The sequence below is a fragment of the Carcharhinus amblyrhynchos genome, chromosome 10, assembly GCF_965287045.1.
Source record: "Carcharhinus amblyrhynchos chromosome 10, sCarAmb.v2.hapA, whole genome shotgun sequence".
Taxonomy (NCBI): Eukaryota; Metazoa; Chordata; class Chondrichthyes; order Carcharhiniformes; family Carcharhinidae; genus Carcharhinus; species Carcharhinus amblyrhynchos.
This window is the reverse complement of record NC_137333.1, coordinates 104,625,602-104,644,251: the sequence shown is the minus strand read 5'-3', so window position 1 is coordinate 104,644,251 and position 18,650 is coordinate 104,625,602. Positions and strand designations below refer to the sequence as shown.

Sequence of the window (18,650 nt, the reverse complement as noted above, 5' to 3'; positions counted from 1 at the left end):
ATTGTTGATAATGGGGATTCAGCAATGATAATGACACAGAACGTCCAGGGACGATGGTTAGATTCTCTCTTGCTGGAAATGGTCGTTACCTGGCACTTTGTGATTCGAATGTTGCTTGCCACTTGTCAGCCAAAGCCTGGATATTGTCCAGGTCTTGCTGTATTTGAGTATGGACTGCTTAGTCAATATCCCACAAGGGTGAGAAGCTACCACAGGGCTCAGTCTTGGGGCCTTTGCTAATTGCTGTGTTTATTCAGAATACAGACTACTGGGCTAATGGTAAGATACTTGGTAGTGTGGACGAGCAGAGAGATCTCGGTGTTCGTGTGCATAGATCCCTGAACGTTGACACCCAGGTTGACAGGGTTGTTAAGAAGGCATAGGGTCTGTTAGCTTTTATTGATAGAGGGATTGAATTTCGGAGCCATGAGATCATGTTGCAACTGTACAAAACTCTGGTGCGGCCACAGTTGGAGTATTGCGTGCAGTTCTGGTCGCCACATTATAGGAAAGATGTGGAAGCATTGGAAAGGGTGCACAGGAGATTTACCAGGATGTTGCCTGGTATGGTGGGAAGGTCTTATGTGGAAAGGCTGAGGGACTTGAGCTGTTTTTGTTAGAGAGAAGAAAGTTAAGAGGTGACTTAATGGAGGCATACAAGATGATCAGAGGGTTAGATAGGGTGGACAGTGAGAGCTTTTTTCCTCAGATGGTGATGGCTAACATGAGGGGACATAGCTTTAAATTGAGGGGTGATAGATATAGGACAGATGTCAGGGGTAGGTTCTTTACTCGGAGAGAGTAAGGGTGTGGAATGCCTTGTCTGCAACAGTAGTGGATTTGCCAACATTAAGAGCACTCAAATGGTCATTGGATAAACATATGGATGATATTGGGATAGTGTAGGTTAGATGGGCTTTAGATTTGTTTCACAGGTTGGCACAACATTGAGGGCCTGTACTGCGCTGTAATGTTCTATGTTCTATTAATGATTTAGACTTAAGTGTGGGTGGCATCATCGGGAAATTTGCAGATGACACAGAAATTGGCTGTGTAGTTGATAGGGAAGAGGATAGCTGTCGCCTCCAGAACATAAGAAATAGGAGCAAGTGTATGTATTTGTGTGTGCACGTGAGAGCGCATGCATGAGTGTGTGTATGCGCGTGTGTGTTTATGTGTGTGAGTGAGAGTGTGTGTGTGCATACGTGTGTGTATGAGTGAGAGCGTGTATGTGTGTCTGTGTGTGTGTGCATGAGAGTGTGTGTGTATGAGAGAGAGTGTGAGTGTGTGTGTGTGTGTGAGAATGTGTGTACTTGAGAGCATGTGTGTGTGAGTGTGTCCGTGAGAGTGTGTGTCCGTGCGTGAGTGTGTGTCTGTGTGTGTGCATGAAACTGTGTGTGCGTGTGAGTGAGAGTGTGTATGTGTGTGTCTATGTGTGAGCGAGAGTGTGTGACTGTGTGTGTGTGTGTATGAGGGCGTGTGTGTGAGAGTGTATGTGTGTACGTTTGTGTGTGCATGAGAGTGTGTGTGCATGAGAGTGTGTGTGTGTGTATGCGCGACAGTGTGGATATGTGTCTGTATGTGTTTTTGTGAGAGAGAGTGTGTGTGTGTGTGCACGCATGAGAAACTGTGTGTGTGTGTGTGTGTGTGTGTGTGTGTGTGTGTGTATATGTGTGTGTGTGTGTGTGTGTGTGTGTGTGTGTGAATAAGAGTGTGTGCTTAAAAGCAAAAGTGAAAGGAGGACTGGATCGCATGACACATTTCCTTGTTAGTGATATCTTGCTGCCTTTGTTTTAAAGGTACATTGCAACAGGATTTGATCCCTGACCCTGTGACTCAGTGGAGTCACTCAGTAAACTAGGCCTCAGCTGATACATCAACCCAGGAAGGAATTGCTGGGCAGATAGAGAGAAGGCTTTTCCTGCTGCTGTGGGAGCCTCGGACAAAGAGACAGAACCAGAGACAGACCATCCAGGGGATAAATTTGGAAACATCTCTTCAGGCTATGTGGTGGAAGTGTGGCACCCTCTCTAACATTAATCACCTTCAGATCTGGGATCACTTTTGTTTGACCCACTGGTTAGATTTTTACCAGCCAGCAGTATAAAGGGATGTGGAGTTAAGGCGGGTCAGTGATTGCCGGAGCAGGTTCAAGGGGCTGAATGGCTTCTGCCTGATGCATATTCCTTCAGGTTGGCGAGTCTGCCTATGGACCTACCTCCTTGGGCATCTCCCTTGGGAAGAAGAAGTATGGGATAGAGACCAACAAAACGCAGCTGGCCGCCATGAGGAATCCCAGCCACCAGGCTCCCACCCAACGCGGGTCTGCAAACTGCAAATCAATCTCATCTACAACAGGGGAAAGAAAAACAAATCAGCCAAACGTCAAATCAAATCAGAGAATAAATCAGTCCAACAAAAACAAAAGACATTGCCATAGACCAGCTGATCAGTGTGTCATGGAAGGCACTTAGAGCCATGGTTATAGAGATTTACAGCATGGAAACAGCCCTTTGGCCCAACTTGTCCATGCTACCCTTTTTTTTAACCCCTAAACTAGTCCCAATTGCCCGCATTTGGCCCATATCCCTCTACACCCATCATACTCATGTAACTATCTAAATGTTTTGTAAAAGACAAAATAGTACCCGCCTTTGCTACTACCTCTGGCAGCTTGTTCCAGACACTCACCACCCTCTGTGTGAAAACCCTCTCACCTTAAACCGATGCCCTCTAGTTTTAGACTCCCCTACCTTTGGAAAAGTTATTGACTATCTAGCTGACCTATGCCCCTCATTATTTTATAGACCTCTGTAAGGTCACCCCTCAGCCTTCAACGCTCCAGAGAAAAAAGCCCCAGTCTATCCAGCCTCTCCTTATAACTCAAACCTTCAAGTCCCGATAGCATCCTAGTAAATCTTTTCTGCACTCTTTCTAGTTTAATGGTACCCTTTCTATAATAGGGTGACCAGAACTGTACACAGTATTCCAAGGGTGGCCTTACCAATGTCTTGTACAACTTCAACATCACGTCCCAACTCAATGTTCTGACCGATGAAACCAAGCATGCCGAATGCCTTCTTCACCACCCTGTCCACCCGTGACTCCACTTTCAAGGAGCTATGAACCTGTACCCTGAGGTCTCTTTGTTCTGTAACTCTCCCCAACGCCCTACCATTAACTGAGTAAGTCCTGCCCTGGTTCAATCTACCAAAAATGCATCACCCCGCATTTATCTAAGTTAAACTCCATCTATCATTCATCAACCCAGTGGCCTAATTGATCAAGATCCCGTTGCAATCCGAGATAACTTTCTTCACTGTCCACTGCAAGAAAACTGCTAAAGCTGGGAGTCAACTGAAAATTTCACAATGAGATTGATAGAATTTTGTTAGGCAGGACTGCTGGGGAACCAAGGAAGGCAGATGGAGTCACGACACAGATCAGCCATGATCTAATTAAATGTTAGTTCAATCCTGATGGGCTGAATGGCCTTCTCCTGTTCTTATAATTGCTGAACCCCTCACAGTACAATGTGGGGGGGGGGGGGGGGGGGGGGGGGGCGGGTCTCGGTGGTACCCAGACTGAATCGATCATTTGTTAAGGCACTGGGCCCCAGTATTGCAGCCCAGATCTAAGTGGTGACCAAACTGTCCATTTTACACAGCTGAACACATCGTGCAGGGGGCATCGGCTTCCCAAAGAAATGCTCACCTGCTGAGAATTTGTCGATGTCAACGTAGAGACGGAGAACAGCAAAGCCCAAAACAAAGCCGAAAGCTGGGCCCAGAACACTGACGGCAAATAAAATCCCTGGAGGGAAAAGCACAACAATCAGGGAGTGGATTCTCAACATAGGAATCAGAGTAATGGTTACAACACAGAAAGAGGCTACTCAGCTTCCCAGCGGAAAGGTTTATCCGATCTGCCAGAGCCTTCAGGATTTTGAATACATAGAACATAGAACATAGAACATAGAACATTACAGCGCAGAACAGGCCCTTCGGCCCACGATGTTGCGCCGACCAGCTTTTAAAAAAAAAACAACACTAACCCACTAATCTAAACCAATCCCATTTCGTCCATAAACCTATCCACAGATCTCTTAAACGCCCCCAAACTAGGCGCATTTACAACTGCAGCTGGCAGGGCATTCCAGTCCCTCACCACCCTCTGGGTAAAGAACCTACCCCTGACATCAGTCCTATAACTACCGCCCCTTAATTTAAAGTCGTGCCCCCTCGTGCTAGCTTTCTCCATCCTAGGAAAAAGGCTATCTCTATCTACCTCCATCAAATCTCCTCTCAGCCTTTTCTTTTCCCAGGAAAACAGTCCCAACTTAGAATTGGGGCGGCACGGTGGTTAGCACTGCTGCCTCTCAGCGTCAGTGACCCGGGTTTGATTCCCGGCTAGGGTCGCTGTCTGTGTGGAGTTTGCACATTCTTCCCATTACCCTTGGAGGGCAGTTGAGAGTCAACCACATTACTGTGACCCTGGAGACACATGTAGGCCAGACCGGGTAAGGACAGCAGATTTCCTTCCCTGAAGGAATTAGTGAACCAGATGGGTTTTTCTGATAATTGGCAATGGATCATCAGTTGATTCTTAATTCCGAATTTTTTTTTCCTATTGAATTCAAATTCCACCATCTGTGGTGGGATTTGAACCCGGGTCCCCAGAACATTGGCTGAGTTTCTGGATTAATAGTCCAGCGATAATACCACGAGGCCATCACCTCCCCCATAACTATCAGCGACTGTGATTAAAAAATGTGTCTGGTTAACCTTAGCGAAGGAAATCTGCCACCCTTACCTGGTCTGGCCCACATTCCAGTTTGGGTATTTAAGGAAGGGAAACACATTCCGTCAAAAATAATCTTAAGGTTATTTCCTTTCAGAAGAGGGTTTTATTGAAGCGTCTTTTACACAGTGAGCACATGGTCAGAGTGAAAGCTTTATGAACATACCAAGGTACAAAGGTGAGTTCCTATTGCTGGCAAAGTCATCAACATACGATATTCCGAAAGGCTGAATGGGAACACCACCGATTCCCAACAATAACTGTCCAACTATCAGCAACGAAAGCATCTGGTAATCACTGTCGACTCTGTCTATGCTGCAACTCTCACTGTTTAGGTTCTGGCCCTCGTGTGTCAAGTGGCAGATATCAGAGACATTGCCCACACTGTCTGTAAGAAGAAAAATAGTTTTACTGAATTGAAAGACAGCAAATTGCAATAATAAAGTTCTTGTAAAGCAGTAAAATCTCCCAGAGGGTTTCCCAGGAATGTTATGGAGTCGTTGAGGTTTACAGCATAGAGAAAGGTCCTTTGGCCCAACTTGTCCGTGCTGTCCAGTTTTTGTCACTAAGCTAATCCTGTGTTTGGCCTATATCCCTCTATACCCATCTCACCCATGTAACTGTCTAAATGTTTTTTTTAAAAGACAAAATTGTACCCACCTCTGCTACTACCTCTGGCAGCTTGTTCCAGACACTCACCACCCTCCGGACACTTTTGTACCTCTCTCCTCTCACCTTAAATCTATGTCCTCTGGTTTTAGACTCACCGACCTTTTAGAAAAGATATTGACTATCTAGCTGATCGATGCCCCTCATTATTTTATAGACCTCTATAACATCACCCCTCAGCCTCCTACACTCCAGGGAAAACAGTCCCTGTCTATCCAGCCTCTCCTTATAACTCAAGCCATCAAGTCCCGGTAGAATCCTAGTAAATCTCTTCTGTACTCTTTCTAGTTTAAGAATACCCTTTCAATAATAGGGTGACCAGAACTGTACGCAGTATTCCAAGTGTGACCTTACCAATGTCTTGTCTAATGTGGCACGATAAAAGTGGGCAACGTGCCAGCGAGGGAGACATCTTGACAGGTGACCAAAGGTTTGATCAAAGGGGTGATTGAAAATAGGAGAGAGAGAGAGTGGAGAGGGAGATGGAGAGGTTTAGAGGCGGGACGGCAGAGCTTAGCACTGTGACAGCTGAAGGTACCCCTGCCAATGGTGGAGTGATTCAGTTCTAGGTTGGATGAGAAGACATCAGAAAGTTCTAAGATTGGAGGAGGTTACAGAGATAGGGAGGGCCAGGGCCATGGAGGGATTTGAGAACAAGAATGAGTATGTTAAAAACAAGCTTAAAAAATGGTATGATTTTGAATTTACAGTGACAGTAACAGCTCACAATCAAAGAGTGCAGACGAAGGCCATTCAGCCCATTGAACCTGTGCTTGCTCTTTGAAGGGGCATTAATTAATTAATTCCCTGTTCTTTCCCTATAACCTTGCAAATTGTCCTCTTCAGTTACATGCCTTTTTTATTCTTCTCCTCGCACCAGTTCTTGCAGACGGTGCATTCCAGATCACAACAACTCACTGCGTCAGTGACTATAAATCTGCCCTCTGGCTCCTGACCTCCTAGGAGTCAAAACAGTTTTCAACACTCAACCAAATCTCTCCTCGGCCTTCTCCACTATAAGGAAAACAGTGCCAGCTTCTCCAGTTTCCCCACATGAACCGAACTCCCGCTGCCTGGGACTAATCTTGTAAATCCCTTCCGCTGCCTTCTTGAACCACTGCAGTCCACGTGGTGTAGGTACACCCACAGTGCTGTTAGAGAGGGAGTTCCAGGATTTTGACCCAGCGACAGTGGCGGTTCAGTGATGTATTTCCAAGGTGATGAACTTGGAGGGGAACTTCTTGGTGGTGGTATTCCCATGGCTGGGATATTCCAACCATGCTCACCCCAAAGCTGGGGAATCTTGCCCAAGCTAAATGGACTATTGCATGGTCCAGCCCCCACCACTCACCCCACCCTCCCCCGCCCACTACCTGGTGAGTGGGACAGGAAAATTTCCCTCAATGTGTCCATTCCTCTTGTCGTTCTAGGTGATAGAGGTCAGGAGTTTGGAAGGTGCTGTTGAATGACCCTTGGTGAGTTCCTGCACTGCATCTTATAGAATCATAGAACCCTACAGTGCAGAAAGAGGCTCTTCAGCCCATCGAGTCTGCACCGATCACAATCCCACCCAAGCCCTACCCCAAATCCCTACGCATTATTACCCACTAACCCCTCTAATCTCAGCATCTTAGGACACTGAGGGCAATTTCTTAGCATGGCCAATCAACCTAACCCGCACACATCTTTGGACTGTGGGAGGAAACCAGAGCACCCGGAGGAAACCCACGCAGGCACGGGGAGAATGTGCGAACTCCACACAGACAGTAACCCGAGCCGGGAATCGAACCCAGGCCCCTGGAGCTGTGAAGCAGCAGTGCTAACCCACTGTGCTACCGTGCCGCCCCCCAATAAGACATCTGGCATCTTGTAGCCAGTACGCACGGCTGCCACTGTGTGTCGGTGGAGGAAGGTGTGGATCTGTAAATCCACATTTCAAAACTCCCCCCCTTAAAAGTTCCACCTGATTTCCTTGTCCCATCTATTTCTGTCCAGCAGCCCTTTGGTTAGAACATTATCTGGAAGATTCACCAGGTTGATTCTGGAGTTGAGAGGATTGGTTTATGAGCAGAGACTGAGTAGACTGGGGCTATACTCATTGGAATTCAGAAGAACGAGGGGAGATCTTATAGAAACATATGGAATTATGAAGGGAATAGGTTAGATAGATGTTGCTTTCACTGGCAGGTGAAAGTAGAACTTGTGGGTATGGCTTCAAAATAAGGGGGAAACAGACTTAGGACTGAGTTGAGGAGGAACCTCTTCACACAGAGGGTTGTGAATCTGTGGAATTCCCCGGATAGTGAAGCAGTTGAGGCTATCTTGTTGAATGCTTTTAAACAATTTTTGAACAGTGAAGGAATTAAGGGTTAGGGTGAGCGGATGGGTAAGTGGAGCTGAGTCCACGAAAAGAGCAGCCATGATCTTATTGAATGGCGGAGCAGGCTCGAGGGGCCAGATGGCCAACTCCTGCTCCTGGTTCTTCTGTACTTATGTGCCCGTTAACCTTTAAGCCACTAGAGTCCCCAGCTTCAAAACCGTGTAAAGAAAGGAAACACTCACTTGCTGTGGTCTTATCGAACTGGTATGGCCCCATGATGAAGTGAGGAATTGCCATTGTGAAAGCAGCCACACTGACGAGAATACCCCCACAACCAATTAGACGGGGGCGGTGAACCCGACTGCCAAAGTAACTGACAAAGACGATGAACACCGTGCTTCCGATCTGAAATGACAGGATTAGATTGAAAGGTGAGGAGCCACGAGTTAAAATCCTGGCACCATAACCGGAGGATCCAACCCATCACAAACAGTCCACAGTAGACGGGTGGAATTTGAATTCAATAATAAACAAATATATCTGGAATTAAGAATCTACTGTTGACCATGAAACCACGTCAATTGTCGCAAAAACCCATCTGGTTCAATATTGTTCTTTAGGAAAGGAAATCTTTACCTGGTCTGGCCTATATATGACTCCAGAGCCACAGCAAAATGGTTGACTCTCAACTGCGCTTCTGGGGACATTAGCTATGAGGAGAGGTTGGAGAACCACTTTCTTAACTATCTTCTTTGGTTAAAAAACATTCACATTTCTTATAATCTCGTGGTTTGGTCAGGCATCCCCCTGTACCTACCTCATTCAGAGAGGACAACATCCCTGAGGTCTGGCTGGAAAGACCAAATCGCTTCTCGATGGTGGAAGTGATGCTTTTCATGTACCCGGACACCATGAGTTGGGAGAGCTGTAACAGTCCGTGACAGAGCACAAAAAACTGAGGAAAGAAGGAACATAAACGGTTCGGTGTGAGTTGGAACCAGTTTTCAAAGTGACTCTCTCCCTTAATCCCTTATGGCTTTAAACTAAGGGGGGGTAGTTATAGGACAGATGTCAGGGGTAGGTTCTTTACCCAGAGGGTGGTGAGGGATTGGAATGCCCTGCCTGCTGCAGTTGTAAATGCGCCTAGTTTGGGGGCGTTAAAGAGATCCGTGGACAGGTTTATGGACGAAAAGGGATTGGTTTAGGTTAGTGGGTCATTGGTGTTGTTTTTTTTTAACTGGTCGGCGCAACATCGTGGGCCGAAGGGCCTGTTCTGCGCTGTAATGTTCTATGTTCTATGTTCTATGTTAATCTTCCTAACCCTGCTGGAAACTGGAGCACCCGGAGGGAACCCGCGCAGACACGGGGAGAATGTGCAGACTACCATCAGACTTTTGGATTGACCTACCTCAAAATATTTAGTTGATCTTTCTCTACACCCTAGCTATGACTGTAACACTGCACTCTCTGCTTTCCTTCTCCCCAATGTACTCTACGAACGGCATGCTTTGACTGCATAGTGCGCAAGAAACAATACTTCTCACCGTATCCCAATACATGTGACAATAATAAATCAAATCAAGTGTGACAATAACAAATCAAACTTAAAAATCGGTGAGATTTCAGATACAGGCAGAAGAGTCTTGAATAAATGAAGGTTGGCAGTAGCTATTACCGTGTTAAGGATTGGAAGGCAATGATAGACTCCTGCACTCACCTTGATGCTATGGAATGGGTTGATCTTACACCATCTGCGTCTTTCTTCACCATGGCTGTGCTTTGTTGTTGGAGGGCCAGTCATCCCCATCGTGACAGCTATGTAAATCTGTTCTGAGAGAAAGCCACACACACGCAACACGGGTTAACATGTTTGAGCTTGTATTTGCTTGCAATCACAATAGTGCACTGCCCATCTCAGAGGATGTTTTATTAACAGAAATGATCTCTTTTAATTTCTTCCCTCCCTTTCCAGACTGATGTAGAATCATATTGAATCCCTATGGCGCAGAAGAAGGCCCATTCGGCCCATCGAGTCTGCGCTGACCACCATCCACCCAGGCCCTATCCCCATCATCCCATGCGTTTTCCCCAGCCAGTTCCCCTGACACTAAGGAGCAATTTAGCATGGCCAATCCACTTAACCCCTACATCTTTGGAGTGTGGGAGGAAATCAGAGCACTCAGAGGAAACCCATGCAGACATGGGGAGAATGTGCAGACTTCACACAGACAGTGACCCAAGCCGGGAATCGAACCCAGGACTCTGGTGTTGTGAGGCAAAAGTTTATTTATTATTCACAAGCAGGCTGACATTAACATTGCAATGAAGTTTTTTTTATTCAATTCATGGGATGTGAGCATTGCTGGCTGGCCAGCATCTATTGCCCAATCCTAGTTGGTCTTGAGAAGGTGGTGGTGAGCTGCCTTCTTGAATCGCTGCAGTCCATGTGCTGTGGGTTAACTCACAATGCTGTTAGGGAGGGAATTCCAGGATTTTGACCCAGCGACTGCAAAGGAACAGCGATATATTTCCAAGTCAGGACGGTGAGCGGTTTGGAGGGGAACTTGCAGGTGGCGGTGTTCTGCTGCCCTTGTCCTTCTAGATGGAAGTGATCGTGGGTTTGGAAGGTGCTGCCTAAGGATCTTTGGTGAGTTGCTGCAGTGCATCTTGTAGATGGTACACACTGCTGCTACTGAGCATCGGTGATGGAGGGATTGAATGTTTTGTGGATATGGTGCCAACCAAGTGGGCTGCTTTGTTCTGGATGGTGTCAAAGTTCTTAAGTGTTGGAGCTGCACCCATCCAGGCAAGTGGGGAGTATTCCATCACACTCCTGACTTGTGCCTTGTAGATGGTGGATAAGGTCTGGGGAGTTACTCACTGCTGTATTCCTAGCCTCTGACCTGCTCTTGTAGCCACTGTGTTTATGTGGTGAATCCAGTTGAGTTTCTAGTCAATGATAACCCCAAGGATGATTATACCATGGAATGTTGAGGAGCAGTGGTTAGAGTGATGGTGAGTGGTGAGTATCTGGCATTTGTGTAATGCAAGTGTTACTTGCCACTAGTCAGCTCAAGCCTGGATATTGTCCAGATTTTGTGGAATTTGAACAGGGACTGCTTCAGAATTTGAGGAATCGTGGTGCTGAATATTGTGCAACCATCGACAAACATCCCCACTTCTGACCTACTGTGAAAATCCCCTAGTCGATACACTGCAGTGTCTGTTTGGATACACTGAGGGAGAACTTAGCATGAGGTTACTATGAAAATCCCCTAGTTGCCACACTCCGGTGCCTGTTCGGGTTACACTGAGGGAGAATTCAGCACGGCCAGTGCACCCTAACCAGCACGTCTTTCAGACTGTGGGAGGAAACAGGAGCACCCGGAGGAAACCTTTACAGACACGGAGAGCACATGAAAACTCCACACAGACAATGACCCAAGCTGGGAGTCGAACCCGGGTCCCTGGTGCTGTGAGGCAGCAGTGCCGGGTTTCCAATGGGAGCTCCGGCTTCCTCCCATAGTCGTGCTGGTTAGGGTGCATTGGCCGTGCTAAGTTCTCCCTCAGCGTACCCGAAAAGGCGCCAGAGTGTGGCGAATAGGGGATTTTCACAGTAACTTCATTGCAGTGTTAATGTAAGCCTACTTGTGACACTAATAAACAATACAGGAATGAGATAGAGAATCTAGCGAACTGGTGCGGCAACAATAATCTCTCCTTTAATGTCAACAAAACTAAAGAGATTGTCATCGACCTCAGGAAGCATAGAGGAGAACATGCCCCTGTCTACATCAATGGGAATGAAGTAGAAAGGGTTAAGAGCTTCAAGTTTTAGCTGTCCAGCTCACCAACAAGCTGTCCTGGTCCTTCCAGGCTGACACTATAGTTAAGAAAACCCACCAACGCCTCGACTTTTTCAGAAAACTAAGGAAATTTGGCACGTAAGCTACGACTCTCACCATAGAAAGCATTCTTTCTGGTTGTATCACAGCTTTTTTTGGCTCCTGCTCTGCCCAAGACCGCAAGGAACTACAAAAAGTCATGAACGTAGCCCAATCTGTCACGCAGACCAACCTCCCATCCATTGATTCGGTTTACACTTCCCACTGCCTCGGAAAAGCAGCCAGCGTAACTAAGGACCCCCCACGCATCCTGAACATTCTCTCTTCCACCTTCTTCCCTCGGGAAAAAGATACAAAAGTCTGAGGTCACGTACCGACCGACTCAAGAACAGCTTCTTCCCTGCTGCTGTCAGACTTTTGAATGGACCTACCTTGCATTAAGTTGATCTTTCTCTACGCTATGACTGTAACACTGCATTCTGCACTCTCTTGTTTCCTTCTCTATCAACAGAATGCTTTATCTGTATAGCGCAGAAGAAACAATACTTTTCACTGTATGTTAATCCATGTGACAATAGTAAATCAAATCAAAATTAATCTTTCAAATATTTCAGTGTCATGGGTGACCCTCTGTTTAGCTTCATTGAGGGGGTGGGGAGTTCCCTTATGTCTGGTGGTTCGGGGAGGGGTGGGGGGGGGGGCTTCTCCCGGTTTTACAGCGGTGGGGGAAGGTTGCCCCTCCAAGTGCAAGAGCACAAGTGTTGTGTTGTGATCGACAGTCACCATTGCCTTAAAGGTACATGCCAGCATGTCACAGCAGTGATCTCTTTTTTTGAATTGTTCCTCAAACTAACATCTCGTGCCTCTTGTGTGGTAGATACTTTGTGTGGGAAGAAGTTTCTTGGCTTCTCTCCTGAAGAGGCTGGCTCTGATTTTAAGCTGATCCGAGACTCCCCCCCTGGCCGCCGCAGCAAGCTTCTCTGTCTGCCGTAACAATTCCTTTCACAGTCTGAACAACCTCAATCAAATCAGCTTCAATCTGCATTCGAGCTTCGTTTAAGAGTATTTTCCGCGAAGGGTCACCCGATCCCGTTCACTAACAGTCACTCGGAGCCTCAGTTTTCCAATTGTTGATCTTGTTAATCAACGAAATAAAACTTGTCTCTGGAATAACTCACAAATGTTTAATTAAAGTTGCCAGAATCATCGAATCCCTACAGTGCAGAGGGAGGCCATCAAGTCCGCACCGACCACAGTCCCCTCCAGGCCCTATCCCCATAACCCCCTGCATTCACCCTAGCTAACCGCCCCCCCCGACACTAAGGGGGCCATTTAGTATGGCCAGTCCAGCAAACTCGCGCATCTTTGGATCGTGGGAGGAAACCGGAGGAAACTCACGCAGGCACGGGGAGAATGTGCAGACTCCACACAGAATGGTGACACGAGCCAGGAATTCGAACCCACTTGCCTGGTACTGTGAGGCAGCAGTGCTAACCACTGTGCCACCCTGGCAGTCTGTCAGTACCATTTCATTAAAAGTAAAAGAAAAAGTAGTTTATTTATTAGTCACAAGTAAGGCTTACATCAACAGTGCAATTAAGTTACTGTGAAAATCCCCTCGTCGCCACACTCCGGTGCCTATTCGGGTCAATGTGTCTAACCAGCGCGTCTTTCAGATTGTTTACTAAAAGTCCACTCATTTAAATTTTACTGGAAAAGTATAGAGCCATTATATCGACTTTTAAGACTTCCTTATTTAATAAAAAAAACATAGAATTGTTGCAGCACAGGAGGAGGCCCCTTAAGTGTCAGGGGGATTAGCTAGGGTAAAATCAGAAGGAGGCCATTCAGCCCATTGTGTCTGCACCGGCTCTCCGAGTGAACCATTCCCCCCCCGCCGACTGCTGCCTTCTCCCTGTCACCCTGCCCATTCGCCCTTTCCAGGTAACAGTCTAATCCTCTTCTGAATGCCTCGATTGAACCTGTGTGTCCAGCCCACTCTCTTTCCAGACCTACACCAGTCAACTCATATCACTTACACTTCTTTTGCCAATAGCGTTGAATCTGCGCCCTCAACTTTAAGCTGAGCAGAGATTGCATTATCGGGAGAATATCGAGCCCTTTGTATGAATGAATAAATTAGGTACCAATTAACTTGGAGTTGTGTTGGGTTTTTCCTTGTAACTCATGCACTGCTGTATTCTGGGCACCGTACCATGGGGAGGACATCGTGGCCTTGGAGAGGAGGCAGTTTGGGTTCATCTGACTGACACTTGGGTTATAAATCCCAAGGATAGCTTGTGTCAGCTGGACAAGGTTAAGGGGTGATCTAATCATGCCATTTAAGAGAATGAAATGATCTGAGAGAGCAGATCGAGAGCAATTACTTCCTTGGGGCAGTGCCAGAGTCTGGAACAAGGGGCAAAGAACCTTCAGAATTAGAGGCAGGCGACTCAGGAATGAGATAAGGAAGATCTTCCTCACTTTAACAGGAACCTGAGACACTTTCCCCAAAATAAATGTTGAAGCTCTGACCCAACTGGAAATGTCAAAGCCCTCCTTGGTTTTTAGCCGATGTGAGACCTATCTCCATATACCTCCCTTCCCTACCCCCACCCCCCAATCCCTTAAAACTGCCACCAAACAAAAAAGTTACCAATCGCAGATTTAAAATTAACAACGGATCGAGCATTGATTGCCACTTGTGCAATCATAAAATCCCTACAGCGCGAAAGAAAGCCACTTGGCCCATCAAGCCTAACCCGACAACACTCCCACCCGGGCACTATCCCCATCGCCCTATGTGACACTAAGGGACAGTTTAGCATGGCCAATCAACCTAACCTAGCAACACATTTCCTACTTTCACTTCTGGACGCTCTGACTCTAATTTTTAGGCTGTATCTCCTAGCCCAGAACTCTGCAATTATTGGAGATAGTTTCTGCCTGTCTACCCTATCCGTTCCATTTTATATAGACTCTGTAGACTGTCTGATATTCAAATAGATACAGTTTGCTGACTAAATAGGTTTTACTGTAAAATGCAATGTATATAACACATGTTTCAGTGTAAGTCCCACCCCTAGCTCCAATTTATTGCTTTCAAAACAAATTGAGAAAAAATGGCAGCCTTGTTTCCTGTTCCATATCGCCACCTAGTGACAGATGCTGGATATTGAACAGCAGTGGCTCCATCAAACACTCCACAGCACGGGGTTAGATACAGGGTAAAGCTCCCTCTATGCTGTCCCCCATCAAACACTCCCAGGACAGGTACAGCACAGGGTTAGATACAGAGTAAAGCTCTCTACACTGTCCCCATCAAACACTCCCACGACAGGAACAGTATGGGGTTAGATACAGAGTAAAGCTCTCTCTACACTGTCCCCCATCAAACACTCCCAGGACAGGTACAGCATGGGGTTAGATACAGAGTAAAGCTCCCTCTACACTGTCCCCATCAAACACTCCCAGGACAGGTACAGCACGGGGTTAGATACAGGGTAAAGCTCTCTCTATGCTGTCCCCCATCAAACACTCCCAGGACAGGTACAGCACGGGGTTAGATACAGAGTAAAGCTCCATCTACACTGTCCCCCATCAAACACTCCCAGGACAGGGACAGCACGGGGTTAGATACAGAGTAAAGCTCTCTACACTGTCCCCATCAAACACTCCCACGACAGGTACAGTATGGGGTTAGATACAGAGTAAAGCTCCCTCTACACTGTCCCCATCAAACACTCCCAGGACAGGTACAGCATGGGGTTAGATACAGAGTAAAGCTCCCTCTACACTGTCCCCCATCAAACTCTCCCAGGACAGGTACAGCACGGGGTTAGATACAGAGTAAAGCTCCCTCTACACTGTCCCCCATCAAACTCTCCCAGGACAGGTACAGCACGGGGTTAGATACAGAGTAAAGCTCCCTCTACACTGTCTCTATCAAACATAGTAAGAAATCTCACAACACCAGGTTTAAGTCCAACCGATGTATTTGATAGTAAACTCACAAGCCGTCGAGGTTCCCCTCTTCTTCAGGTGAATGGAGAATTCTGGCCTCAGACAGAGCATATAAAGCACAGACAGTAATCAGTAAACTGATTAGAATGCGAATCTTTACACCTAACCTGCTATTCAAGTCTTAAAGGGGCCGACAATGCCTTCCACTCACTTTGTTGGCCATTTTAAGATTTGAATAGCAGGTTAGGTGTAAGGATTCGCATTCTAATCAGTAATCTCTAAACTGTCTGTGCTTTATATGCTCTGTCTGAGGCCAGAACTCTCCATTCACCTGAAGAAGAGGGAAACCTCGAAAGCTTGTGAGTTTACTATCAAATAAATCGGTTGGACTTAAACCTGGTGTTGTCAGACTTCTTACTGTGTTTACCCCAGTCCAACACCGGCATCCCCACATCATGTTGATCAAACAAAGAACAAAAAAAGCACTCCCAGGACAGGTACTACATGGGGTTAAATACAGAGTAAAGCTCCCTCTACATTGTCCCCCATCAAACACTCCCAGGACAGGTACAGCACGGGGTTAGATACAGAGTAAAGCTCCCTCTACACCGTCCCCATCAAACACTCCCAGGACAGGTACAGCACGGGGTTAGATACAGAGTAAAGCTCCCTCTGCACTGTCCCCATCAAACACTCCCAGGACAGGGACAGCACGGGGTTAGATACAGAGTAAAGCTCCCTCTGCACTGTCCCCATCAAACACTCCCAGGACAGGTACAGCACGGGGTTAGATACAGAGTAAAGCTCCATCTACACCGTCCCCATCAAACACTCCCAGGACAGGGACAGCACGGGGTTAGATACAGAGTAAAGCTCCCTCTACACTGTCCCCCCATCAAACACTCCCAGGACAGGTACAGCACAGGGTTGGATGCAGAGTAAAGCTCCCTCTACACTGTCCCCCCATCAAACACTCCCAGGACAGGTACAGCACAGGGTTAGATACAGAGTAAAGCTCCCTCTACACTGTCCCCCCATCAAACACTCCCAGGACAGGTACAGCACAGGGTTTGATACAGAGTAAAGCTCCCTCTACACTGTCCCCCATCAAACACTTCCAGGACAGGTATAGCACGGAGTTAGATGCAGAGTAAAGCTCCCTCTGCACTGTCCCCCATCAAACACTCCCAGGACAGGTACAGCATTGAGTTAGACCCCATCAAACACTCCCAGGACAGGTACAGCATGCGGTTGGATACAGAATAAATCTCTCATCACTTTAAGTGCTCTGAGGTTAGCTGCATTGTAAAGTTTCCCTAACTCCACCCTGTCTCAGAGATTACAATTGCTTTCGCAAGAGTGGAAAACAGGAAATCAGGTCTCTTTGCAGGAACCTTGAATAAATCCCACGTCTTTGTGGATACTTGCTACAACACAGAGCGGTTGAAGCGAATAACAAATACATTGGAGTGGATAAACACAGGAAGGAGAAAGGATTTGGAGGATATATTGCTGGAGTTGAAGGAAGGGGGACTGGGAGGGGTTAGCATGGAGCGTAAACAGCGGAATGGGCTGTCACCTCTGTAAACTTTGTCTAATATTCCAACAATGTGTCACAATCCGATAAAAAAAAAAGCAGCAGTGTCCTTTCCCCTACAGCAGACACTTCTCTGGCCACTTGTTGGGGCCATCTGTTTATTCTCATGTTTTTAGACTTGCACTCAGCAGGAACTGGGTCCAGAACTGTCAAGAATGCAGAAGTGAGATTAACAATCAGGTTGAGTGCCACAGACTGTAAATATTTTTTATCATTAGACAAACAACATATTCAATTAAACGGCAACTTTGAACCCAAATGAAAACTTATCATTCACTCTTGGCAAGTTTGCCGGAAATGATTCCAATCGAGGCCCTCCAGCTGGTGTGGGAGGGAATATCCTTAAAGGAACAGGAGAGTTTTTTTAGGTTTATTTATTAGTGTCACAAGTCAGGCTTTACATTGACACAATACAGTGAGGTTACTGTGAAAATCCCCTAGTCGCTACATTCTGGCCCCTGCACGGTACAAAGACCGTAGAATCCCTACAGTGCAGAAGGAGGCCATTCGGCCCATTTGCATCTGCACCGACCACAATCCCAACCAGTGCCTTTCCCCATAATCCCATGTATTCACCCTAGCTAGTCCCCCTGACACTGAGGGAGAATTTAGCTAACTTACACATCTTTCAGATTGGGGGAGGAAACCGGTGGATCTGGAGGAAACCCGTGCAGACATGGGGAGAACTGTGCAGACAGTGAACCAAGGCCGGGAATCGGACCCGGGTCCCTGTGAGGCAGCAGTGCTAACCAGTGTGCTAATGCCGCCTTCTGCCGCCTGTCCCTCCCAACCTCTACTCCAACGCCACTCTTTGCCAGTGGTATTTATCCAATGAGGAGGAGGCCATTCAGCCCCTCCAACTGATTTGGTCCAAAGAAAATTACAGCATAGGAACAGGCCCTTTGGCCCTTGAAGCCTGCATCGGCCATGCTGCCCAAGTGAATTTGGATATGGTCTGCCTCCTAACTCCACTTACCTACCTTTGCTCCATATCCCTCACTGTAATAACTTCTACCATCCTCAAACCTTCAAAACTCCAACTGGCCCTCCCCAACATTCACATCCTTTTTGGGAGGGGTTGCGGGTGGGGGAGTGAGAATTTCAGATCAAAGTTGGATAAATACCTATTGGGTATATATAGGGCTATTCTTTATAAATAATAGCTATTATTTATATAGAGCGGTTGGCAAAGAATGGATTTGGATCGGGAGGAGCGGACGGCGGAGGCAATGGGATTAATTAAGTAACTCTTACGGAAAGCTGGCACAAGAACGATGGGTAGAATGGCCTCCTTCTCTCATCTGTACGAAATAGGCTCCCTAATTTCACTCATTTCTGAGATTATCATCCTGTTCTCCAGTCTCCCACCAGTGGAAATAATTTATCTGAATCGTTCGTATCCAATTTTTAATCAGGAAGGGAATCGAGGGCTATGAGAATAAAGCAGGAATGTGGA

General features: G+C 46.8%; 1 protein-coding gene across 1 annotated transcript in view; it reads right to left on the bottom strand.

Annotated features, from left to right (window-relative positions):
* The window catches only part of slco2b1 (solute carrier organic anion transporter family, member 2B1), an 85,988-nt gene that overhangs the window by 21,368 nt on the left and 45,970 nt on the right, over positions 1 to 18,650 (bottom strand). The window contains exons 2-7 of the mRNA XM_080197708.1: positions 9,507 to 9,619; positions 8,607 to 8,744; positions 8,032 to 8,194; positions 4,967 to 5,188; positions 3,715 to 3,813; positions 2,219 to 2,349 (exon numbers count right to left, since the gene is read on the bottom strand). Coding sequence (XP_080053834.1) covers positions 2,219 to 2,349; positions 3,715 to 3,813; positions 4,967 to 5,188; positions 8,032 to 8,194; positions 8,607 to 8,744; positions 9,507 to 9,596 — 843 coding nt within the window. The 5' untranslated portion in view covers positions 9,597 to 9,619. The remainder of the gene's footprint in view (positions 1 to 2,218; positions 2,350 to 3,714; positions 3,814 to 4,966; positions 5,189 to 8,031; positions 8,195 to 8,606; positions 8,745 to 9,506; positions 9,620 to 18,650) is intronic.